We start from the raw sequence: 24,921 nt of genomic DNA, 5'->3' as shown, positions 1-24,921 counted from the left end.
GAGGTGTCCCTGCCCATGGCAGGGGGGTTGGAACTGAAGGATCCTTGAGGTCCCTTCCAGCCCTAACAATTCTGTGATTCTATGAAATATTTTCCAACGTTGTTCTAAGGTGAAACTCACTGCTACAGAACATTATGGAAGCAGAAGCATAAATGGGTCCAAGAAAACTAGATGGCATAACTGAGAAAAAACACAGAAAGGTTACTGACCACAAAACACGTGGCCAGAGTTTCGTACCAGAGACCTTCAGGAACAAAACACCAGATGCTAGTAGAAAAATACCACCCCCCCACACACACACTGCAAACCTCCATTTATACTTTTTCTCCCCAAAAGAGTTGCTATTGACAACAATCTACAATATCCATATGCAGCTAAACTCTCTTTAATAGAAAGTAGCATTCTAATGCTTCATTGCAACACCAGGTGGCAGAGAAAACATCTAGATCTCATCTACTGCCTTGAGAGCCTTGAGCGTGAGAGTCCCATCTGACAACAGCTAAGGATTAGTGCAATGTAATTTTGATTTGCTTTGTGTCCCTGCATAACCTTGAGCAACACTTTTCAAGTAAAAGACTGTGTGCCAGAATACAGGTGAGACCCTTCCCTCGGATACGTTGCCCTCTCATTTAAGCAACCATGGACAATTGCAAATTTTTTCTTCCCTTCTAGAAACAGCTCAAAAAAACCCCAATCAACCCACAAACTGGAGCTGAAATCCTCATGGTTTCCACCTCTGTAAAGATAGAGCAATGTAAAGATACAGAGTAATGAGGTCTCCCCTGAGCCTCCTCCTCTCCAGGCTAAACAATCCCAGCTCCCTCAGCCTCTCCTCATAGGGCTGTGCTCAAGGCCTCTCCCCAGCCTTGTTGCCCTTCTCTGGACATGTTCAAGTGTCTCAATGTCCTTCTTAAACTGAGGGGCCCAGAACTGGACACAGGACTCAAGGTGTGGCCTAACCAATGCAGAGTACAGGGGCACAATGACCTCCCTGCTCCTGCTGGCCACGCTATTCCTAATGCAGGCCAGGATGCCATTGGCCCTCTTGGCCACCTGGGCACACTGCTGGCTCATGTTTAGGTGGCTGTCAATCAGCACCCCCAGGTCCCTCTCTGTTTGGCAGCTCTCAGCCACTCTGACCCCAGCCTGTAGCACTGCATGGGGTTGTTGTGGCCAAAGTGCAGCACCTGGCACTTGGACTTGTTGAATGCCATCCTGTTGGCCTCTGCCCATCTGTCCAGTTGGTCAAGGTCCCTCTGCAGAGCCCTTCTACCCTCTAACAGATCAACATCTGCTCCTAACTTGGTGTCATCAGCAAATTTACTGATGATGGACTCAATCCCCTCATCCACATAACCAACAAATCCTCCTGTTAATGCAAAAAAACCCTTCAGGTTTGTTTCTTCAAGATCTTCCTCAACACTTGGGAGGAGAAAGACATGATCCTTCTTCATAAATGCAAGCTCCCAGTTCAAAACCAAAATGTGTGTGTGTACATAAAGGATACGCCCCTGCACTGCAGCACAGCTTGCTCTTTATCACATTACAGACATGTCCTAGAATGCTGCTGACATTAAAAGTGGCAGTGACAGGTAGCTCCTACTTTGTTCACATAACTTAAAGAAAAATGCAGATAAAATGCAGGAGCAGGGAGGTGATTCTCCCCCTGTACACTGCACTGGTTAGGCCACACCTTGAGTATTGTGTCCAGTTCTGGGCCACTCTCAGTTTAGGAAGGATGTTGACTTGCTGGAACGTGTCCAGAGAAGGGCAACAAAGCTAGGGAGGGGTTTGGAACACAAGCCCTGTGAGGAGAGGCTGAGGGAGCTGGGGTTGCTTAGCCTGGAGAAGAGGAGACTCAGGGGAGACCTTATTGCTGTCTGCAACTACCTGAAGGGAGGTAGTAGACAGGTGGAGGTTGGTCTCTCCTCCCAGGCAGCCAGCACCAGAACAAGAAGACACAGTCTCAAGCTGTGCCAGGGGAGGTTTAGGCTGGAGGTTAGGAAGAAGTTCTACACAGAGAGAGTGATTGCCCATTGGAATGTGCTGCCCAGGGAGGTGGTGGAGTCACCATCACTGGAGGTGTTCAGGAGGAGACTTGATGGGGTGCTTGGTGCCATGGTTTAGTTGGTTAGGTGGTGTTGGTTGATGGGTTGGACGTGATGATCTTGAAGGTCTCTTCCAACCTGGTCTATTCCATTCTATTCTATAATTATTGGCATGGTGAGTAAAGAATCTCCCTTCAGAAGGGCAAAACCAGCACAGGCTAGTTATTTTTCCTCACTCGGCTTTGTATCAGTTTCTCAGCAGTGCAAAGAGCTGCTGATGCTGCCCAGCACAACTCTTAAAAATCTGCAGAAAAAACCTGCAAGGTGTAACTGCTTTTAAAGCAGCAATACACAAGAAGGATGACCAAGTCATTAAGCCCCAGGCTGCAAGTTATAGATGAGAGAGTCACTGGAAGCGATCGGAGGACACAAACCACAGAAAGGCACTGAGCTGGCTTTTGATTTTCCACAATGTTTGGTAACTGGAAAGTTTGTTTGCTTTCTGAAAAATAAGTTAATACATAATTAAAAAAGCCCCAACACTGCTGTGGAAGTCTTTGCTGCCCAAAAGGATGCCCCTTTCTTTTCTTTAGGCCAGTTTAAAACATTTGTACAGAATGAACAAAAGTTCTCTTTTACGCAACAACAAACAGCGTTTCTCGGCCAGCAGCAGCAGCTGTCAACTCCAACACACAGAATGAGGATGACAAGAGAACCAGGCAGTCTAAGTCACTGCCATTTTATGTCAAAAAAATTATGCCACCCTTTCCTACAGCTCATCATGCTTGTATGTAAATTCCCTTGCAGATATAAACCCATCACTGTCTTCATCCTCTTTGTCGAATATGTCTTCAACCAGGGCATCGTGCTGGGTCTCATTTACCACTGCTCCATGCTTCTCAAATTCTTTCTTCAAGTAAATTTTCACCTGTTAGACAAAAGGTGAGAATTAATGTTTTCAGGCTAATGAAAGAATTGGTTACTGTAGCATAGAGTTGTTAGGGTTGGAAGGGACCTCAAGGATCATCTCGTTCCAAGCCCCCTGCCACAGGCAGGGACACCTCACACTACATCACGTTGCTGACAGTCACATCCAGCCTGGCCTTAGAAACTTTCAGGGATGAGGCTTCTACTTCCTCCCTGGGCAACCTGTTCCAGTGTCTCACCACCCTCATGGGGAAGAACTTCTTCCTAACATCCAATCTGAATCTACCCATTTCTAGTTTTGTTCCATTCCCCCCAGTCCTATCACTCCCTGACACCCTGAAAAGTCCCTCCCCAGCTTTCTTGGAGCCCTCTTCAGATACTGGAAGGCTACAATAAATAAATCAGCAGCTAACTCAAGAAAGTCCTGAAGTTTTATTTCTGACATGGTTTACTTCATCCAAGTCTCCCATAAGCATGGGGGGGGGTGTGAATTATGTCTCCACGTGACCTCTGCTTATCAAGACTGCTTTAGAATGCTCTGTCCAGCAGTTCCACCGGGATCCAAGGCTCAGTGTGATCACAGTATCACAGTATCACTAAGGTTGGAAGAGACCTCAAAGATCATTGAGTCCAACCTGTCACCACAGATCTCATGACTAGACCTTGGCCTATTTTTACTGAAAAAATCTATTGTTAAGGTGTAGGGAAGTATGTGAGCTAAAGCCATGCAATAAAGGTAAAGTACATACAGCAGCTTAATTGTTTAGCCAGGAATTGTCCACTCAACAGGAAAGATACCAACACAAAAAGGCATGAAACACCAAAGGGAAAAAAAGCAGAGACCTGGAAGGCAACAACACTGAGAGCCATTTCTAGGAGTAACAGAGACTCAACCCTTCCTAACAGGCTAATGGCCACCAGGCCAGCAATGACCTTTTGGGTATCTTACTATTAATAACATGTTCAGTAGTTATGCTAACAACTCATCAGTCCTAGCAACTGTGCATCACCCAATAAATAATTGCCTTAAGCACTCTTAAATAGTGGGTAATCTGCTTGCAGAGTTACTCTGTGCACAACAGCTACAAATCTATACTTGTGTTTAGAAATATCCCTAACGGGATCAAGTTAAGCTTGTCTTTCCCTTTCCACTCTCCTGTCCTGTCAGATTTGCTCACAGAAGGGTAACCCACCCACCTCTTGCTTGGACAGTCTCCAGTCATCGTTAAGATCCATCTCTTGAAAGGACTCGTGAGACCTTGGTCCATTCCTGATTTCTAGAAGGTCAATGTTGAAAATCAGGGTGCTCTCAGGTGGAATTTTTCCTGCCCAAAACAGTAAACAGGGAGAAGAGTTACAAACAGCTTCATATTCAATGCCACACAAAAGCCACATGCATCAGAATAACGTTCCAGCAATCCTACTGCTTCCAGAGCATCCTGCAACTTGAACTAACAAAGGTAAGCACCTGTAAGAGTGATAACTGTTTCAGACTACAGCCTGGACACTGAGCAGCCCTTACAGCATTCTTGAATGTTTTTCCATGGCCAGAGCCAGATAAAGTGACTGTACAGCCAGCCAGGTGGCCACTACTGCAACATACAGCTGAGACTGATAGAGTAGCAAGATGGGAGACTTCAATCCTCCTGACACACCATAACAGCCTTCACTGTGTCCTCCAAGAGGACACAGTCTCAGGCTGTGCCAGGGGAGGTTCAGGCTGGAGGTCAGGAGGAAGTTTTACACAGAGAGAGTGATTGCCCATTGGAATGGGCTGCCTGGGGAGATGGTGGAGTCACCATTACTGGAGGTGTTTAGGAGGAGGCTTGATAGGGTGCTTGGTGCCCATGGGTTAGTTGGTTGGGTGGTGCTGGATGATAGGTTGGACACGATGATCTTGAAGGTCCATTCCATTCCATTCCATTCCATTCCATTCCATTCCATTCCATTCCATTCCATTCCATTCCATTCCATTCCATTCCATTCCATTCCATTCCATTCTCCTCTCTACCACCAGCAGCTGCCTTGTACCTGCTATTCTGCCACTGGAAAAACTCATCTTGCAGAGAAAGACAAAAGGGCAGCCATGCTGTCAGTATCCCAGAGCTGTCTCTGGGGTGCTGCAAAAAACACTGAGCTATTCCCAAACATAGCAGAAACTAAAGTATATAAACCTGCTCAAAAGACATGTTGGCATCATGCCATTTTTGATGCACATGAACAGACTATTTCCTAACAGTGCCAAAGACTACCTCCCCATGCCACCACTATGGAAGTATTTCAGTTTACCATGTATTGCCTTTTACAGTGATGTTATACACCTTCATGCTGATGGCTGAGACCTTTTAGCATACCACTGTTCTCCTTATATAGGGAGAGGCTGAATAAGAGCAAATATATTTATATATCTTAGATGGAAACATTTCAAGAAAATATTCCTGTGCCTTGAGAAGACTGAGAAAAAAAAACCCAACCCACATCTTCTGTTTTGATGGTGTGCTGTTAAATTAAACATACATTGAGCTGTTGTTGTAACAAACAAGCTTGTAAAGGATGAATAAATGTGCAGAAGCTTCTGGAAATACAGAAGAGCACAGCAACTTGCTCAGAGCTTGGAACATAGGAAATATTTCTGAGACTTACAGAAAAAGGCATTTCAATCATCATTCAAGCAAGCAGGGTGGGAGGCTAGTGATACTATGTGCTGCTGTCCAAGCCATGGGCTGACAGCTTGGCCAGGAGTTTGCTGTGGGGGACGGTATCAAAGGCCTTGCTGAAGTCCAGGCAGACTACATCCACAGCCTTCCCACATCCAGCAGGCAGTCACCTGATCATAGAAGGAGATCAGGTTGGTCAGACAGGATCTGCCCTTCCTAAATCCATGCTGGCTGGGCCTGATCCCTTGGCCATCCTGTAAGTGCTGTGTGATTGCACTCAAGATGACCTGTTCCATAACCTTGCCTGGCACTGAGGTCAGGCTGACAGGCCTGTAGTTCCCTGGTTCCTCCTTCCAGCCCTTCTTGCAGATGGGCATCACACTGGCCAGCTTCCAATCATCTTGGACCTCTCCAGCGGGCCAGGACTGGTGAAAAATGATGGAGAGAGGCTTGGCCAACTCATCTGCCAGCTCTCTCAGCACCCTAGGATGGATCCCAGCGGGTCCCATGGACTTGTGGGGATCCAAGTGGCTGAGCAGGTCTCTAACTACTTCCTCCTGGATCACAGGGGAACTATAATGTTCCTGACTCCATCTGCCAGCTCAGGAGGCCAGTTGTCTGGAAGACAACCTATCTTGCTATTAAAAATTGAGGCAAAGAAGGTGTGAAATACCTCTGCCTTTTCCTCATCTTTAGTTACAATATTCCCCTCCATGCCTGCTAAGGAGTGGAGGTTGTCCTTGCCCTTCCTCTTGCCATTAATATATTTGTAGAGGGATTATTCGTTGTCCTTCACAGCAGTGGCCAGTCTAAGCTCTAAATGGGCTTTTGCCTCTCTTAATTTTTTTCCTACATGACCTAGCAACATCCTTAAACATTTAATGAGTAACCTCTCCTTCCTTCCAAAGATGGTACACCCTCCTTTTTCCCTTTAGTTCTTTTAGAAGTTCACTGCCCATCCAGGCTGGCTGTCTGCCCCGGCGGCTCATCCTCCGGCACACTGGCACAGCCTGTTCCTGCACCTTCAAGAGCTCTTTCTTGAAGTAGGTCCAGGCCTCCTGGACCCCTTTGTTTTTAAGGGCTTTTATCTGTCTGTACACCATTCAATACATTTTCAGTAGACATCATGTACCTCACTGTGGGTACCAGGCACCAGTGCCCAGACTGAAAATGGCTAAAAGAGGGAAGCACTATATGGAGAACTAAACACCGACTTCTTGGTGTATCAGCTAAGAACTAGCTGGGCAGCAGTACAGGGAGTTTCTTTGGGTTCTAAAAGAAGCCTCAAAGCAGGAGTGAGGCTTGCACATGCACATTCATGAAGTATGACCACAAACACAGATGCAACAGCCAAACAGCCAACTGGTGCCTAAGTGACCACTTCCAGCTTGACTGTTAAGAAGGGGGTGAGGGGAAAGGTAAGGGGGGGGGAGAAAGCACTGTGCTGTTGAGAACTGCACTAACAGAAAAGACACTCAGAACATGCAGCACAGTAACTACCATCAATTGCTGTCCTCCTCCTGCATTCACCACATAATCATCTAATAGTTATTTCTTCAGCAAAGAGATTTGCAACAAAGACCACCTGCTCCATTCACTTTTCTATTGTAATGGAATCTACTTAGAAGGCTTGAAAGCTTGCTAGCCTCTTAGGCCAACAACAACAGTAAAATACACACAGTAGAATTAAAATAAGGGAAGGACTTCAGGTGTTTTACCTTTCCCTTCTTTTCCATAAGCAAGGGCTGGTGGAATAGTTAGCTTCCGCTTCTCTCCCACACACATGTCCTTCAAACCTCTGTCCCAGCCTTTGATAGCTTCCCTTATGCCAAGGGTAAACCACATAGGTTGACCATTGTTATGCTTGTGACTGGAAAAGAATGGAATAAAACACAGTCTTTAGTCAGTAAATTCCATTAAAGGCACAGGGAGTAGATGGAATATGCTGGTTAGGCCACACCTTGAGTACTGTGTCCAGTTCTGGGCCCCTCAGTTTAGGAAGGAGGTTGACTTGCTGGAATGTGTCCAGAGAAGGACAACAAAGTTGGTGAGGGGTTTGGAACACAAGCCCTAGGAGGAGAGGCTGAGGGAGCTGGGGTTGCTTAGCCTGGAGAAGAGAAAGCTCAGGGGAGACCTTATTGCTGTCTGCAACTACCTGAAGGGAGGTTGTAGCCAGGTGGGGGTTGGTCTCTTCTCCCAGGCAACCAGAATCAGAACAAGAGGACACAGTCTCAAGCTGCACCAGGGGAGGTTTAGGCTGGAGGTTAGGAAGAAGTTCTACACAGAGAGAGTGATTGCCCATTGGAATGGGCTGCCTGGGGAGGTGGTGGAGTCACCATCACTGGAGGTGTTCAGGAGGAGACTTGATGCTTGGTGCCATGGTTTAGTTGATTAGGTGGTGTTGGTTGATGGGTTGGACACGATGATCTTGAAGGTCTCTTCCAACCTGGTCTATTCTATTCTATTCTATTCTATTCTATTCTATTCTATTCTATTCTATTCTATTCTATTCTATTCTATTCTATTCTATTCTATAGATAATTAAAAGTTCACTGCTATCCGACATCTCAACCTTCCTTAAATGAAAGGCTTAGACTTTTAAAGTCTTTACAACACATGACTTGCCCAAAAAGGTTCCTTAAAAAGTGGAAAGAAAAAGAATGACATCTGCACGGTATGTTTATGACAACACCGAGCCACCTGGATTCCCACCTTCCTTTCGCTGATCACCTATTTCAACTTTGAAACTGATCAGACTAGAAAGGCACTTCTCCTTAGAGATGTACATTCAAGGCCCCTGCACTTTCTTTAGTAACTTGCAAATCAAACTCCAGCTTGGAGATGATTACAATAGACCCTGGCCAGCCTGGCACTGGCCAGCCTGATCTAGTGTGGGGTGTCCCTGCCCATGGCAGGGGGGTTGGAACTAGCTGATCCTTGTGGTCCCTTCCAACCCTGACTGATACTATGATACTATGATGATACCCTTATAACATGCTCAGACCAATCAGCCACATCTGTTCCAAAATGCCACTAGGAAAAACCAACTACACAACAGATAGGCAAGGAAAACAGAAACAAGTGCATGCAAAACATTCAAGTTCAAAATAGGCAGGCACATCCCTTTTTCACCTTACCCAGGTGGCACTACTTTCACTCTACCGAGGCACAGCATTTTAAAAGCTCTACACATTTAGTCAGGCAGAAGAGGTGCTTAACAGAAAACAAGAGCACTTACAGAAGTTAGTCACCAGCACAAACTTTAAGAGTGGCACTACAACTTCTTTTAGAGAGGCAGGTTAACTACAAGAGAAAATTAGTGAACATTTTAGTTTACATCATCTGCAAGAGCACAAACATGCACAATTTTGTTATATATATATTCATATATATATATATAGGTTTACATTCTCCACAACAGTTGACTTCAGATACAGCCTAGAGATACTTGAGGATTTTCCTGTCTCCCACTATTAACACTTCGTTTATGCTTTACAGGAAGAGCAACATTATCAAGTCGTTGCAGGCTCTAGCAGCCTCCCTTGAATTTCTGGCTGCTCCTCTTATTTGCATTACTGTGGCTCCGGTATGTTGATTTGTCTGGTCAGGGGCAAGCCAAGAGCAAGCACAGGTAATGAATAGCTCTCGTTGTGCTGCCAGTAGTGGAAATATTCTCTCTCTCTCTCCATATACACATACATATCTTTTTATATATATACACACATGTATGTAAATGATATATATAAATTTATATTAGTATGTTTTATATATAATTAATTTTATACAATTTTGCTATCATTTTTATTTTGTTTTTAATTAAGAGGCAGACTTCTCCCCTAAAAGTTTGCTTAAGCAACCAGAGGGAAATCCGTGCCTTTCAGAAAACTTATAAACCCGCTGAGATCATACACCAAAAGGTGTATCTAAAGTGCAGAGGCAGCACCCCCACCTTCCAGCAAATGCCACACGGCTCTACTTTTCACAGACTAACCAGAAAACAGAAGCTAAGTAAGTTTTGTTTTATAGCCTCCAGCTACGTGGCAGAAGAAAAGGAGGTAAGTTTTACTGTTGACGTTCAGCTAAAACAACGTTGTGAATCCGTGCTTCCTAAACTGCTCAAAAGTAAACCAAACTTTCTGAAAATAGGTGGTGGTGGAAAGGGTTCCACTGTCAGGTTTATTTTAATTCAGGAACAAATAAAATCTAGGGTAGGCCACCCATAAACATGCATGCATTGCGCTGCTTTTCTTGCACACAGGTAACCCAACTTTGGGGCGTTCTACGAGGGGCAATGGCAAAAGCACAAACCCCACCACCTGCCCTCCACAAAACACTCCTCACTCATCAACCAGATGGATTTCGGGTCCCTGTGGGGGCTCAAGACTCAGGAAAGCACTGCCAGAAGAGATCACCTACGTCAAAATTTACACAGATAGACCCGCAAGCTCCCCAACCAGCCCGCTCGACAGCGAGCCATGAGGGGCCAGCTACTTACGTGGAGTGGAACATGGACCCGTCCCTCTCCAAGTAGCCCTCGTAATGCACCAGCATCATGTCCCCCCACTTGGTCTTCCTGTGGCACAGGAACGGCTTCTGCAGCACCTCCACCTTCACGTCGGCCGCGGGGATCAACGCCGCGGCCGCGCAGCCCAGCACGGCGCCCAGCAGGGCGGCCCGCACCGCCGCCGCCATCGCCGCCCTGCAGCCAGGGCCCCGCAGTGCCCGCGTCACCACCGCCAGATCGCCATCCCGCACCCCTCGCGTGGAGCCCAGCGGGGCGATTCCCTGCCACAGCGGCCAGAGCAGTGCCCAGTGCACGGACGTCAAGCCAGCACAGCAGACGTGGCAATGACCCTCACATCTGGCAGCGCCGGGCTTCCGACGGTCCGGGACCAGAGGCGCGCCCTCTGATTGGCTCACCTCAGAGTGAGTCCGGAAAAAGGAGGTCCACATTGGGACACGGACCTGTCTATCTCTCAGTTTGCCCAATAGACACCAGAACTCTGTGGGCGGAGCGTGGATCCATGGGCGGCCGGGCTTTGGGGCTCCAGGAAGCGAATGTCAGCGAGTGGGGGAGCCCGCGGAGGGCTCGCACAATAGAGCCGGCTCTTGCCGGCCGCCGATTGGGCGGTGTTCTCACCAACAAGCTCGTTTTGATTGGCCGCGGAAGACCTCTTGCTTTGGGCCTTTTGCGCCTTTCTCCGCCTCATTACTCTTGTCTGTCACGTGGATCGCGATTCCTGGAACTGTTTGCGCTTTCGTAGCGCTGCGAAGTCGCTCTTTGGGTGCGCGGCGACAGCGCGTTCTGCGCTAGGAGCGTGGCGGCCGTGGGCAGGCTGGGCGGTGGAGGCCGGGCCGGGCCCGGCGGGGCGGGGCGGGCGGTGCCCCGCTATGGTCCTGGGTGCTGACGGCGCGGCTGGGCGCGGGGGGCGTCCGCGGTGGCCGGCGGTGTGACTCCGCCGGGGGGCGGCCGCGCTGCATGGGGGCGGAGGCCGGCCGTCATGGAGGGGGTGTTGTACAAGTGGACCAACTACCTGAGCGGTGAGTTGCTGCCCGTCCTTAGCGCCTGCACGGGGCGGGCGGGGGTGGAGTGGGGGGGTGGGTGCGTGTCCCGGTGGGATGGGTGCCGTCATCTTCGTAGGTCTAGTTGTATATGAACTTACATGTATTTGCTGAGTCTGGATCAGCCCTGCCCCTGCTCTGCTCACCCTGGTTTTCCAGCTGCGCTGCCACATTGTCACAGTCCAGTGCTGGAAGACGTGTTTAACCCACCTCTGGGTGCCAGTGTTTGCCTGGGGCGCCCCTGGCTTTGCCTGGGCTTGTGAGTCGGGGTTTGGGGTTATTTTGGAGGCATTAGGTCATTCTCGCCGGCGAACTTTGCGGTTCTGTACGGCCCTGTGAAACTTGCATCGATTTACTCCGTCGCTTCGGGGAGCAGGGGGAATCGCAGACCTGGGAGGAAAAGGTGACGGCACTAGACCGCACTTGGGGGGTTGGGGTAAAAATGCATAGGGGAAAAAAAACAGGGGGGGGGGGAGGGGTCTATCCTAAGCACTAGGCCCAGATTTAAGTTTTCAGGTGTTCCTGTGCCGTGAGAGTGCTGGTGGGGTCAGAAGCACTGCAGAGGTGGGGAGGGTCCGGTGCCATCGGTGTTCCCGTGGGGTGCCGACTGCGGGACGCAGCAGAGTCGCCAGGGTGATGTGTAGTTCAGGGTGCACGGATGGGGTCTTCTGACCCGGCGCAGACCTCCGCGGTTTGTTGAAACAGTTTCAAAACTTGATGGTCATAGATAAATCACCACGACCTTGACATCGGCTGGTGCAAGTTTTGCTTGGGAGCGTACGCAGGAGGGCTGCCGTCTTGAATGTTTTTTTTCAGAGAGGCCGGGACAGCTGCACCTCTCCGGTTAGTTGGGAAAGTGTAGGAAGCCGGAGTTAAACAAAGAAAAAGCTGAAGCACAACCCAGCGATGGATTCATGTGGCAGCAGATGGTGCTGGATTTGCTGGTGTGCTGGGAGATTGCTGCAGCTTTTCCCCTTTAGATAATAGGTGTTCTGAGGGGGGAGTCGGGGCATCACAGAACGCTAGGGGCTGGAAGGGACCTTGAAAGCTCATCCAGTCCAACCCCCCTGCCAGAGCAGGATCACCTAGAGCAGATCACACAGGAACGCATCCAGGTGGGTCTTGAATATCTCCAGAGAGGGAGACTCCACAACCCCCCTGGGGAAGACAGGGATTTTTGATATTTTTTTCTAAACTGTTTGTGAATGCTCTGTGAATTGTGGAGTGTGTGACAGTAGGAGGAGCCGTGCTTAGCTTTTCTGTTCAGATGGCAGAACTTGGGCTGTGCTATTCGTCCTTCCCCCATAATAAAAATGTCCATGGTTCAGTTGGTCTGAAGTTTGATGTATTTGTTTTCCTTTGCATTACTTAGATGCTGGAGTGTATTTTAAACTCTTGCACTTGTTTTCACAGTCTGAGATTTGGGCAGTGAGTGCTTGTGGGAACCAGTCTGTGGTGTCTGGCATTGTAGCATTTGGCTTGAGTGTGGATGTGGTAACATCAGCTGGGCTTGTCGTCTGTTTTGACGGTAAGATGAAGACTAAGAACCAGAAATACTTTAGTTCCATTAGAAGTATTTTTTCCCCTTTTTTACTAGCCATATTGATAGGCACTTCCAACCTTCATGAAGAAGAATGATGCTTTGCAAACCTCAGTGAATGTAGACTGAAGGCACCTCTTTTGTCTGGCTGCCTGATGCTCACCCTTGTCGAAAACTAGATGGGATTTTATTCTCAATAGAGGGAATATCAGCAATGGAGGATTGAAACATCTTTTTGGTTTCCTTGCTTGAGACTTGACCCTGCTAGTAAGTGTTGTCAAGGTCACTCCATGCCTTTTCTTAGTTTGTGGAAGGCCTGTATGGTGTTTAAGTAAATGTGCTGTTCTACAGGCTAACACATAGTTACATATGCTTTTTCTTTTGGCATAGAATGAGGACTACCTACCCTGAAACCATTACGTTGCAAGTGTTTGCAATGATGAAAAAGGACCAAACACCTCGTGCTGGAATGTGGCTTTTTTTTTCCACAGCAATAGCAAAGATCTGGGCAGTGAGAGACAGGAAAGCCTCCTTTTGGGAAGGCACAAGATTCAACAGGTCATCCATAACAGTATTCTGCTTTTCCTCTTGCTTGAGCTTAACTAATCTGGTGCTGCATAGTGCTAATGATGTATGCAAAAAGCAAGGAAAACGTGTGTCATCTCTGTGTGTCAGTGTATGCCTGTGTTAGTAACAGTGTTGATGTAAACATACACAGCAGGCATCTCATGCCCTTTCTTCCTCACAACAAGAGACACACCTTTGTTTCATACAGACAGAGAGGAGATAGGAACACCAAAGAACAACCTTAAAACTGTAGCAAAGGAGACCTGCTGTGAGCGAGAAGCTGGTGGCAGATTGTTGGTAATTGAGCTTGTTCTGGGAATTTTGGTTTTATAGCATCTTCTGTCATCGCCATCATGAGAAGTCAAGTCCACATCAGTGTATTTTCCCCTGGCCCTTGGGCAGGGAGCTACATCAGCGTTGCAAATGACATAGTTATCAACAGCAGGCGTGTTTCAGAAGAAGGAAACAAGCTTGGCTTTCTGTGGGCAAAGGGTAAAGAAAGCACCCTGTGATTGGCAGCCAGTGAAAGGCAGATTAGTTTGCCTAGCTGCTCAAAGAAGTTATCTTGTTTTATAGTAGGTGCCCTTGTTTGCTTTGTATAGATTAGGATGAATGGAATTAGTGTAACTTGGTTTCTGTTCAGAGATAGGGTTTTCCCTCTATTAATCCTGCACCAATTCCTGCATGCAGAGGTTCCAGATAGGAATCTTTACAGTTTAGACAACTGAGACTTTAGAGTTTTCCCCTCCCGTGCCCACCAGGTGGTAATTTCTCAATGTGGATTTGTGTTCAGGTGTGCCAGCTTTGGATCAGATATGCGTGCACACAGCTCTAGCCTGTGAAAATGCCCTTGGACTCTTGTGTTTTCAGTAAGTGTGTCCTCAGATTCCTCTTGTCTGTGCTTCCCTCACTAAATTGGTTAAAACCATCAGGGAGCAGGGAACTTTGCAAGCAGAATTACTGCTGACAATAGGGAGTGCGGTAGTGCCTTTTCACTTGGGTAAATACGTGATGCCTCTGTAAACTTCAAACCCCAGACCTGGGTGACTTCAATCATGCAGATGTGTAAATTAGCCTCAGCTAAGCCTACAGTCAAAACATGGAACCTGATCTTAAACATTTCCTGGATTTCATCCTCTGCCAAAACTCGTCATGTAGTGTTAGCATCGCTTGGGAAAGGTTGTGGATGCTAGGAATGGGCTTGTAGCATGGGGAAAGGCAGTGTCACTTCTTTCAGTACTACCTATTGTAGTAAGCAGTTGGGATGATAAAAGTGTCACCCTGTACCTTGCCTGTAGCTCCTTAGTCTGTTGTGCTGTCACTTCCTGTGGTCCTGGCTGAGCATAAAGCTTTCTGGTGTGGATAGCTTCAAAGCCAGATCCTGGCTGCGGTGCTATTGCAAAACTGGTCTAGAACCAGAGAAGAGAAGGCTCCAAGGTGACCTAATTGTGGCCTTCCAGGATCTGAAGGGGGCCTACAGGAAGGCTGGGGAGGGACTGCTCAGGATCTCAGGTAGTGATAGGACTAGGGGGAATGCAATGAAGCTGGAGGTGGGGAGATTCAGGCTGGAGGTGAGGAGGAGGTTCTTCACCATGAGAGTGGTGAAGCCCTGGAATGGGTTGTCCAGGGAGGTGGTTGGGGCCCCATCCCTGGAGGTGTTTAAGCCCAGGCTGGATGAGGGTCTGGCCAGGCTGATCTAGTGTGGGGTGTCCCTGCCCATGGCAGGGGGGTTGGAATTAGATGATCCTTGTGGACCCTTCCAACCCTGACTGATACTATGATAGTATGATACTAACCAAGGGATGCTGCTTGCAGGATAAAGAAAGGAGGGAGCAGAGGTGAACTGCAGGTGAGGGCTGCTCTTTGCTATTAGGAAACTGCTTCTTGCAGGTCTCTCCAGCTGAGCTCAAGCTGCAGTTCATGCTCTTTTTTTAAACATCCTGATAATAAAAGGAAGTTTGCCTTGTGGAAATAATCCATGATTTTGATTTTCCACCAGGGAAGTGTAGCATGGAGTTGAGGAATTCTTTCTTTCAGTGATGTCTGTGAGAGCTTGGTGCTTTGAAGTGATTTTTGGTTTACTTTCTTTTTTTTTCTGCTGAAATTCAATTCACCTCATGTCTTCAGCACTGACATGCCTTGCCTGGGATCACTGGCCTCAGGCAGGGTTGCAGCTAGTGGTATGTATCAGCTTTTGGCTTGGGGATCAAAGGCAGCTTTGTCATGAGAAAGAGAAATGCTGAGTGCCTTCACTGACTTGCCTGATACTTGGTTACTTGCTCTGTGAAATGGCTTTGATTCCTTTTTTTCCCCATGAAGCTGATATTTTACTGCTATTTAATTGTGCCAAGTAACTCTAAGCCTGATTCCTCTTCCTAAAGGCATGGCACCTTTGCATTCATGCCATCACTAGTGATGCTGCATCATGCCACATACCATAGTTATCTCTCCCTATATCTTCATGCATGGAATCATCCACTCTCATTTTATTGCTGTACTCTGTATTCTTTGCAGTTTATCCTGAGATGGCAAGAGCCAGCACCAAGCAGTAAATTTCAGCTTTCACATAAAACTTCTAAGTCACTCTTGTCTCTAATGATTCAGAATTCTTGTGCAAACCTGGGAGGCAAGCTCAAGAAAGCCTGAATTCAGATGCCCATGATCTTAGTATCATAGTATCAGTCAGTGTTGGAAGGGACCACAAGGATGATCTAGTTCTAACCCCCCTGCCATGGGCATCTTGCTTAGAGTGAGTCCTTGTTTGGGGAGTTTAAGAAATCTGACCTTTTAGAAGGGGAGACCTGTATACTTCCAGTTGATACTGAGCTCTGGAAATAAGGTCTTCTGTTTTCAGAGATGGAGGAAGTAATTGAAAACTTCACACTTGCATAAACATTTAGTTGCAGAAAGCTTCTGTTTATTCCCCCCATCCCCACCCCCCCTTCTTTTTGGCATCTGGGCATAGTCGAAGTTCTGACTGTTTAAAATGAGAAGTCTGGCTTTTGTGGAGGTGGACCCAGACAGCTGAGGTCTCTGTTGCCTTCAGGGCAGTCGTCTGCCCAGCATTACTGATGGTAGCTGCTCTCAGAGACTAGGCATTGTTTTAGATGGATGACCGAGTTTCACCCGGTCCTGGCTGTGCTTCAGGGATGCTTCAGGGACTAGTTACTTGATTTTGTATGAATGCATTTGCGTGGTTTGACCTTTCTCTGTCTTCCCTTCCCCTTGTTTGTCTTTATGCAGCAGTCTTGCTTTTGTCATACCTTTTTGGAATTGAGTAATGTGCTTGCAGCAGAAAAGTTTGAGGCTGAAGGAATGGAAATCAGAGTCCTCTCTCCTCTGTAGGTGTTGGAGCAATGCTGCAGAGCCTACAGGGCGCAGTGCTCCCTGCCAGGTATGCTGCAGTACCGGTGCCTCTGCATTCAGTCCTTCTGCACTGAAATAAATAGATGATCGCAGGGAATAGCTGGGTAAGACTGAAGCAAGGTGTGGCAGAGTAATGGTGAAGGGATGCGGCCGTGTAATGTGTGATGGGTGTTTACATACACTCATTGTTGGCTCAGTCTGGCCTGATAACCACCCCAGGGATCAGAGAGAGGAGCTGCTAGTTTGTTGGTTCTGGGGAGTATAAACAGAGGAGAGAAACTCCCCGGAGCTTTGAATGACTTGAATTAGTGTGTCTGAGCAGTGGCCTGGATTATTGAACTTTTGCCTTCCTCCTGCACCACCATCTCCTCTCTGCCCTTCATCCTTTCACTGTGTCCCCTTCAAAAGTGCCTGACTGCTGGTACATTGTGCTCGCCATGCCTTGGCTGGTCACGGGCATAAAATCATTTGCAAACATACCCAGTTGCCCTTGGACAGCAGGATGCTTTTTCACTGCTGCTAGTGCAGCCTTAACAATTGCAATTGAAGTGAGGGTGGATTTTATGGGACCCCTTAGAGAAAAGTAATTTGTGAGAACATCATACTGTTAAAGCTGGTTCCAGCTGTTGCTTGCTTCCCTCAAACCTCTAGTGTCCCTCAAACAAGTGCTTAAAAAAGTGATATTGTTGTTGAAGTGCTGGATCTGTTAACTCTATTACTTCTGGGGGCTTTTGCTATTGATTCCTGCTTTTAATATGCACATCACCAGAGTAAAATTGCATTATGAGCATTTCTAGAAGCTGTGCTCTGGGTGAGAGGATAGCAGCTCAGAGGAGAGACATGGATTTCCATACACTCTTATCTGCCTTTCTGCCATCCCTCATGGATAAAGACTGGATTTTTATTCTGTCAGATTGTTTCACTATAGAATTAAGGCTGCAAAAGGTGTTCCAGTGCCTGGGACTGCCCTTCCTGAAATACTGGATAGCCTCAAGAGGCTGTGTGGAAAAAGCAGGCAGCAGTTTTGGGTGCAAATTGCTTATGTTAAGGTAACCCTTTAACTGTTTATTGCATGAGAAAGGAGGAAACTTTGGAGTTTGGTGTGTGTATAAGATGCTCTTTTGCTAAATGCTTTACCTGACTGACAGTGAATGACAGCATGAAACAAGTTGCCACGTGAATTGAACTTAGTCATACAGTCAGTTGTTAAGAATAGCTGAGGCTGCAGGCACATCAGGGTTTTGAAAATGAGGCTTTTGTCCATTTGTGACATGGAGATTTCCACAGCCTTAATTCCCCAGGGCAATCCTTGTCTGTTGGGGATTAGTGTATTAAGACCAGATGTGGTCCTTCTGAGTGGCAGTATGGAACATTTTATGTTGTATAGGTGAGGAGACCCTGGGATCTCAGTGTAGAAGTCAGGGGTTTTGCTCAGCACAGCTGCAGCTCAGCAGTCTGCTTACTAAGCTGGAAATAAGATCTCTTTGCTTGGGCCTGTGTTTTGGCTTAGATGCATCCTCCAACTGGAGATTATGACTTTCCTCATAACTGGAAGGCAGGTGTTGTGCAGTCCTAGTTGCTGGAGGAGAAGGTGCTGTCTTCTGGCCAACAGCTGCTCTGTGATCAAGCAGGAGCAGGCTGGCTTTTAGCAAAGGTGTGATCCTGATGGCATGCATAGACTTACATCAGCCCTAGCAACTGGGGAAAGATACTGGATTTTCTCTTGCCTTTTGCAGAGCACCAACGTTGTCATGGTCCTGTATGAGCTAAATTTTCAGCAGCTTTCACCCAGCTACCAGTCACTGACATAGCACTGGGCAGAAGCTTCTGCCCTTGGGCCCTGGGAGATAAAGTGGTAGGTGATGGTATGGTGAACACACATCACAACTTTGCTCAGGGTGGGGTGAAAAGATAAATATTGCTTGTGTTTTTTGCTGTGAGCTGTCTCTTCAGAATAGCTGCTCTGGGACTCTCTTGCAGCCCTGCAAAGAGAACCAGGTATCTGCCCCTGCTGTGCCACCAGCAGCTAAGTTGCCTGTAATATTAGCAGTAAGGATATGATGAAGGCTTTAGTAACTCCTATTAGATGGATGTTGCTGTGACATGGAAATTACAGCATTATCTCCTGTATGCACTTAACATCTAAGTTAAGGTTGAAGTTCAAGGACTATCTATTACATAAGTTTTTAATGCTTAAGAAGTATTACATAACCCTGGCGTAAAGCAAGCGCTGATACTCCTAACCTGGGTGTCTGGCCTTTGTGCCTTTTAGAAATGCAGCTGGAACTGGCATCTCTTAATTGCAGCTTGTTTTCCAGGTCATCAATTTGACTTCCTGAGCATATAATTCTCCCAGATGGTTTGGCTTTGTGCATGTCTGACATGATCTACATGTCTTCAGATGCTGTTTTGCCTTTTCCTTCGGGCTTGGCACTTTGAAACGAGCGCTGGCTGAAGTCTGAGTTGTGTAACATTAAGTGTGAGTTGTGTCCAAATTTCAACCATGGTATCAAGAAATGTCAAGTTTGCTCAGTGATGAGCTGCATCCAGATTGCCTGAGATGTAATGGTGGAAGTAGGCAGATCGTTCAGGGGGTAGAAACTTCTGGAGAACTACTGAATCCTTAGCAGCTATGCACTGCTTAAATACCTGCTTCTGTAGAGGACAATATCAGATCATCCAAGTACTCCTCACACAGGAGTGCAATGTATTAGTATGAGGACCTTAACAAGTGTTTGTGAAGTTATCTGGAATCTCTTCACTTTCCTTCTCTGTCTCTCTCTCCTGAAGCTATTGCAAGTTCAATTTTTACTGCTAGTGGCTCTGTGCCTCTAAAATGAGCTGGGGAAGTATGATCTATGTGTTGCCCGACCCGTGCACCACCACTGTAAATGGGCTTAGCAAATTCTTCTTCAGTGCTGTGTTAGTGCTGGCATCACTATGGCCTCCAATTATTCATCTTTCATTTTCTCTAGCAGGTGAAATCTGAATGCTCAGCTCAAATTACAGTTTATGGGAAGAAAAAAAAGCCTGAATAAAGCCAAGACTTGTGTTCATAAAACTCTCTAAGTGTCTTTTTAGCTGCTTTGGTGTTTGTTTTGTTTGTGTTTGTCTGAGGGGGTGGGGGCATGTTGAGTGGTTGATGAGTGGTTGGTGGGGTTTTTTTTTTCCCCTTTTCACTTGTCTGCAAATGTGAGGTTCCTGGAATTGAAGATTATAGCCCTGTTGCATTGCCTGTGATTTGTCAGCCATGTGCTATTTTTAGCTGGTTATGAGGGTAACCTTCCCATGGCTGCTGACTCAGTGCCAGTGAGTACCACGTGCCTGTGCATCTTCTGACCTTGCTGTGATTTTAGTTTTAGTTTTAAAATCAGTATTTCAGTATGACAATTCTGTCCTGAGAGTGCATGCTCTCCTATCACAGGCTTTTTAATACATGTCTAATGGAACATGTCCAGACAAGGACATGGCAAAGGGGATGGAACTGGATGATCCTCGTGGTCCCTTCCAACCCTGACAGATACTATGATACTATGAAGGGCAACAAAGTTGGTGAGGGGTTTGGAACACAAGCCCTGTGAGGAGAGGCTGAGGGAGCTGGGGTTGCTTAGCCTGGAGAAGAGGAGGCTCAGGGGAGACCTCATTGCTATCTACAACTGCCTGAAGGGAGGTTGTAGACAGGCTGAGGTTGGTCTCTCCTCCCAGGCAGCCAGCGCCAGAACAAGAGGACACAGTCTCAGGCTGCACCAGGGGAGGTTTAGGCTGGAGGTTAGGAAGAAATTCTATACAGAGAGAGTGATTGCCCATTGGAATGGGCTGCCTGGGGAGGTGGTGGAGTCACCATCATTGGAGGTGTTTAGGAGGAGACTTGATGGGGTGCTTGGTGCCATGGGTTAGTTGTTTAGGTGGTGTTGGATGATGGGTTGGATGCGATGATCTTGAAGGTCTCTTCCAGCCTGGTCTGGTCTATTCTATTCTATTCTATTCTATTCTATTCTATTCTATTCTATTCTATTGACAGATAATTCCCAGTATGGGAAAAAAAAACCCCAAACAACTAAACCAAACATGGTTTAGTTGTTTAGGTGGGTTGGACTGGTTGATGGGTTGGACATGATGATCTTGAAGGTCTCTTCCAACCTGGTCAATTCTATTCTATTCTATTTCTACAAGGATAAAATGCAAACCAACACCCACAAACCACCCCCCAAGCAACCAAATCTCAGCAAAATATATTGACTCTTAACTAACCTCCAAAGTGATGGAAGCAGAGTTCTTTGTATGTTGGCTAATTGATTGTGCAGCCTTTGATTGATGAGATGCAATTTAGCTGAGCATCAGCTGCAGTTGTAAGCTGTAGGACCATGGTTGAAATGATTCATGTTCAGCAGCAGGATCTCCAGGCTGAATTAGAGGCTTGTATTGACTGTGGTGCTGTGCATTTAAAGGATTGGTTCTGTGCCCTTGAGTTTCTGAAGCAGTTAAGTGTTGGTTTTTTTCCCTGCTGAACAGCAACCTCTTTTTTTGAGGGGATGGGGGTGGGTGTGAGTTCTTCCACATCAGTAGTGACTTGTAGGATAGTTTCTTTATTTTGGTGACAGGACAAATAAAAATCACTCTTGCTGTTTTATTGGTTTTTAAAATGCTCATTCATGTGACTTTTATTTCTTTTCCCTTCATATAAAATAAAGAAGTATTGAGAATGCTTTGGCATTTATATTGGGTTTATATTCTCCCCAGAAATATCACAGTATCACTAAGGTTGGAAGAGCCCTCCAAGATCATCGAGTCCAACCTGTAATAAAATAGTGGCAGAACTTTCTGAAGAGTGTGGGAGAAGGATTTGTGTTGAATTTGTTTTCCAGACACCTCCAAGGTGGCTGGAAATCTATAGACCAGGTTGGCTTAGATGCTCAGATGTGGTGTTGCTTGTTAAAAAAAAGGAGGGGGTGGGAAAAATCAATGCAAACAGCCTAAACCATTCTCCTACCATTAGGCTGTGACTCCAGGGCTTTCTAGCCTTAAACTGAGGTGGGTTTGTCTTCAGCAGTAGCCAAAGGACTCAGTGCCTAGCTGGTAAGGAACAGCATGCCCTCAGTTCAAGAGGAGCAGTCATTCCTCCAGCATGCCCTCAGTTCAAGAGGAGCAGTCATTCCTCCAGCATGCCCTCAGTTCAAGCCTAGCCTAGATTCCTGCAACACTGCTGGTGGGCAGAGTCTCCACGCAGGGGACAGCAGAAGTGAGAGCCCTAGGAGCTATGTTGCTCTCCAAGGTGTTGTCAAAGGATTTATCCCAGAGAAGGCTTGCAGGCACAGTGTGGGATCTTGGGTATCTCAGTCTCTTGGTCCTGGCCAGAGAAGCTTGTTGCAGCTCAGTAATGAAAGCTGCTTTCCTCCAGTGACTGTCTTGTTTCTTCTTAGGTTAATGAGCTTGTGGGGTTTGATTAGACATAAATAACAGCTATGATGTCTGCTCTGTCTGTATCTTCATACAGCTTTAGTGCTTCCAGAAGAACAAAACAAGTGGTATGTAGAACTATTGGTTGTGGTCTAGCCTGGTGGTTTTGTTGCTCTGTGGAAAGATATCCAGAAGTGCAAGGCATTCATTCAAGGTTAGGTTTTTTGAAGGTGGGCAGCATGTAAATTTCAAGAGCAGTTGGAGGCTGCTTCATTGAAAGATGGTGTTCAAAAAAGCAACACACATGCTTCTGTCCCTGCCTTCCCATGACTGTTTAGGAGTTTTTTGCCCACTGCTTTTCAAGAGAGTTTGGCTGGCCCTTCCCACAGGGAAGGAAGGCATGTAAGCTGGAGTGACATGGAAAAAGTGAAGAGAGAGGCTGAGGAGTGATGGAAGCAATTGAAGGGTGGTGGACTGGAAAGGTGGTTTTGGAAGAGAGTGTGAATCAGTGATACCACATTAGCAAAACTGCTGAAAATGGGCTCTGACATCTTGGGAGCATACTGCTGCAGTCCAGCTGCCTGCAGAAAGGACATGCCAGCGAGCAGGAGCTGCAGTGTACAACATCCATGAGATTGAACACATCCAAGTGCCAGGTTCTGCACGTCGGCCACAACAACCCCAGGCAGTGCTACAGGCTGGGGTCAGAGTGGCTGAGAGCAGCCAGGCAGAGAGGGACCTGGGGGTGCTGGTCGATGGTAGACTGAACATGAGCCTGCAGTGTGCCCAGGCGGCCAGGAGGGCCAATGGCATCCTGGCCTGCATCAGGAGCAGTGTGGCCAGCAGGAGCAGGGAGGTCATTCTGCCCCTGTACACTGCACTGGTTAGGCTGCACCTCGAGTACTGTGTCCAGTTCTGGGCCCCTCAGTTTAGGAAGGAGGTTGACTTGCTGGAATGAGTCCAGAGAAGGGCAACGAAGTTGGTGAGGGGTTTGGAACACAGCCCTGTGAGGAGAGGCTGAGGGAGCTGGGGTTGCTTAGCCTGGAGAAGAGGAGATTCAGGGGAGACCTTATTGCTCTCTACAACTACCTGAAGGGGGGGTGTAGACAGGCAGAGGTTGGTCTCTTCTCCCAGGCAGCCAGCACCAGAACAAGAGGACACAGTCTCAGGCTGCACCAGGGGAGGTTCAGGCTGGAGGTCAGGAGGAAGTTCTACACAGAGGGAGTGATTGCCCATTGGAATGGGCTGCCCAGGGAGGTGGTGGAGTCACCATCACTGGAGGTGTTCAGGAGGAGACTTGACGGGGTGCTTGGTGCCATGGGTTAGTTGATTAGGTGGTGTTGGGTGACAGGTTGGACGCGATGATCTTGAAGGTCTCTTCCAACCTGGTCTATTCCATTCTATTCTATCCAGGCCTGCACTGTTTCAAAAGGACTTAATGTTCTTGCAGGAACTGAGAATCTTTGGGGCCTTGTTTGCAGTAAGTCCCAAATGAGAGAGGTGGTGGAATGGCAGGGAGAGAATTAACTGAGACATGCAATTTTGTTTTTCAGGCTGGCAGCCTCGGTGGTTTCTCCTCTGTGGTGGCATCCTGTCCTATTATGACTCTCAGGAAGATGCCTGGAAGGGTTGTAAGGGAAGCATCCAAATGGCTGTGTGTGAAATTCAAGGTAACTAAGACACAGTTACACCCCAGCTGCATGAAGTTTGTGCAGTAAATGCTGTTGTATTCAAGATGGCACTTCAGGTCAGGAGAGCTATTTGGCAGCTTGATTTCTTTGGTATGTGTTTGTAGTAACCCAGTGACTTGGGCTATGGGTAGTTTTCTTATCCTGTAGTGTTTACAAAATATTAGGAGAACTGCAAGTCTCCAGTACAGTGAGTATTCTGCAGGCAGGTGGGTCACTGTTTTTCATGAGCTGTGTTGGAACAACACACAGCTTCAAATGACTCTTCAAAAGCACAAAACTGAAGCTAGAAATATGAATAATAAGCTTCAGTACTAGGCCTGCTCATTCCTGTGATCCTTACACCTACTTGCCACATCTGTGGGGTTCAGTTATGGGCTGGAAAGCAGAAGAGAGACTTGCCAGAAGAGGATTCCCTTTCTCTAAAGACTCCCAGATGATACTGTAGTGATTACAATAGTGTATTTCATCACCTTTTGTCCCACAGTTATACATGTTTGTCCTTTCTAGTCCCGAACTTGGGAGAAAAGCCATAAAATGGCAACAGGGGAAGTTTGGGGCTGTGGCATCCTTCTCTTTTGTTAATGTTTGACCTGTTACCCCACATGCCTGCTGGGATGTTCATTTGGGCTGGGAAGGGCTGAGGGGCTGCTCTGAAAACAGTGTTGCTTCCAGTTCATCCTGCAGATAACACACGGATGGATCTAATCATCCCCGGGGAACAATACTTCTATCTGAAGGCAAGAAATGCAGTTGAAAGGCAAAAGTGGCTGGTTGCACTGGGAACTGCCAAAGCCTGTCTGACTGACAGCAGGACACAGAAGGAAAAAGGCAAGAACACCCTTTTGCTGGCATATGCTGTTTGGTTTTTATTTTCCCTTCCTTACCCTATGTGGTGAGTTGAGATTTCCCCCCCAGCATTAACTCTGCCAGACCAGCTCAGCTGGAAGCAAGTGGAAGCTGTATGTAGAGGCAAAACTACAATCTACAATGGAATGCAATGAAGATGTACAAAATACACAGGATTTACAGATATTTACAATTAACACAAAACTTCCCCTGGTCAAAACCAGGAGAGCTTGTCCCTCTGTAACAAAATTTTAAAGGCATACCTACCCTACCCTTTTTAGTTTCAAACCAAGTCAGAGCTGAGCAGAAGGTTCTGCTGT

At 47.0% G+C, this 24,921-nt stretch overlaps 2 protein-coding genes across 2 annotated transcripts in view; one reads left to right on the top strand and one right to left on the bottom strand.

Annotated features, from left to right (window-relative positions):
* Positions 1-369: 369 nt before the first annotated feature.
* FKBP14 (FKBP prolyl isomerase 14) lies at positions 370-10,600 on the bottom strand. Its single transcript, XM_068152362.1, has 4 exons — positions 10,128-10,600; positions 7,351-7,502; positions 4,173-4,300; positions 370-2,976 (listed from the first exon to the last, which is right to left on the bottom strand). The coding sequence occupies exons 1-4, from the start codon at positions 10,583-10,585 to the stop codon at positions 2,818-2,820; spliced, it is 897 nt and encodes a 298-aa protein (XP_068008463.1). The 5' UTR covers positions 10,586-10,600; the 3' UTR covers positions 370-2,817.
* Positions 10,601-10,777: 177 nt separating this feature from the next.
* PLEKHA8 (pleckstrin homology domain containing A8) overlaps positions 10,778-24,921 on the top strand; it is a 36,194-nt gene continuing 22,050 nt past the window's right edge. Inside the window, exons 1-3 of the mRNA XM_068152360.1 lie at positions 10,778-11,173; positions 23,618-23,734; positions 24,428-24,583. Of these exons, the coding sequence (XP_068008461.1) occupies positions 11,134-11,173; positions 23,618-23,734; positions 24,428-24,583 (313 nt within the window). The 5' untranslated portion in view covers positions 10,778-11,133. The remainder of the gene's footprint in view (positions 11,174-23,617; positions 23,735-24,427; positions 24,584-24,921) is intronic.

Source organism: Melanerpes formicivorus, unplaced genomic scaffold (genome assembly GCF_026170545.1).
Source record: "Melanerpes formicivorus ecotype bairdi unplaced genomic scaffold, bMelFor1.0.p_v2 SCAF_23, whole genome shotgun sequence".
Taxonomy (NCBI): Eukaryota; Metazoa; Chordata; class Aves; order Piciformes; family Picidae; genus Melanerpes; species Melanerpes formicivorus.
Note: the sequence above shows the minus strand (reverse complement) of the source record. Positions and strands in the feature narration are given on the sequence as shown.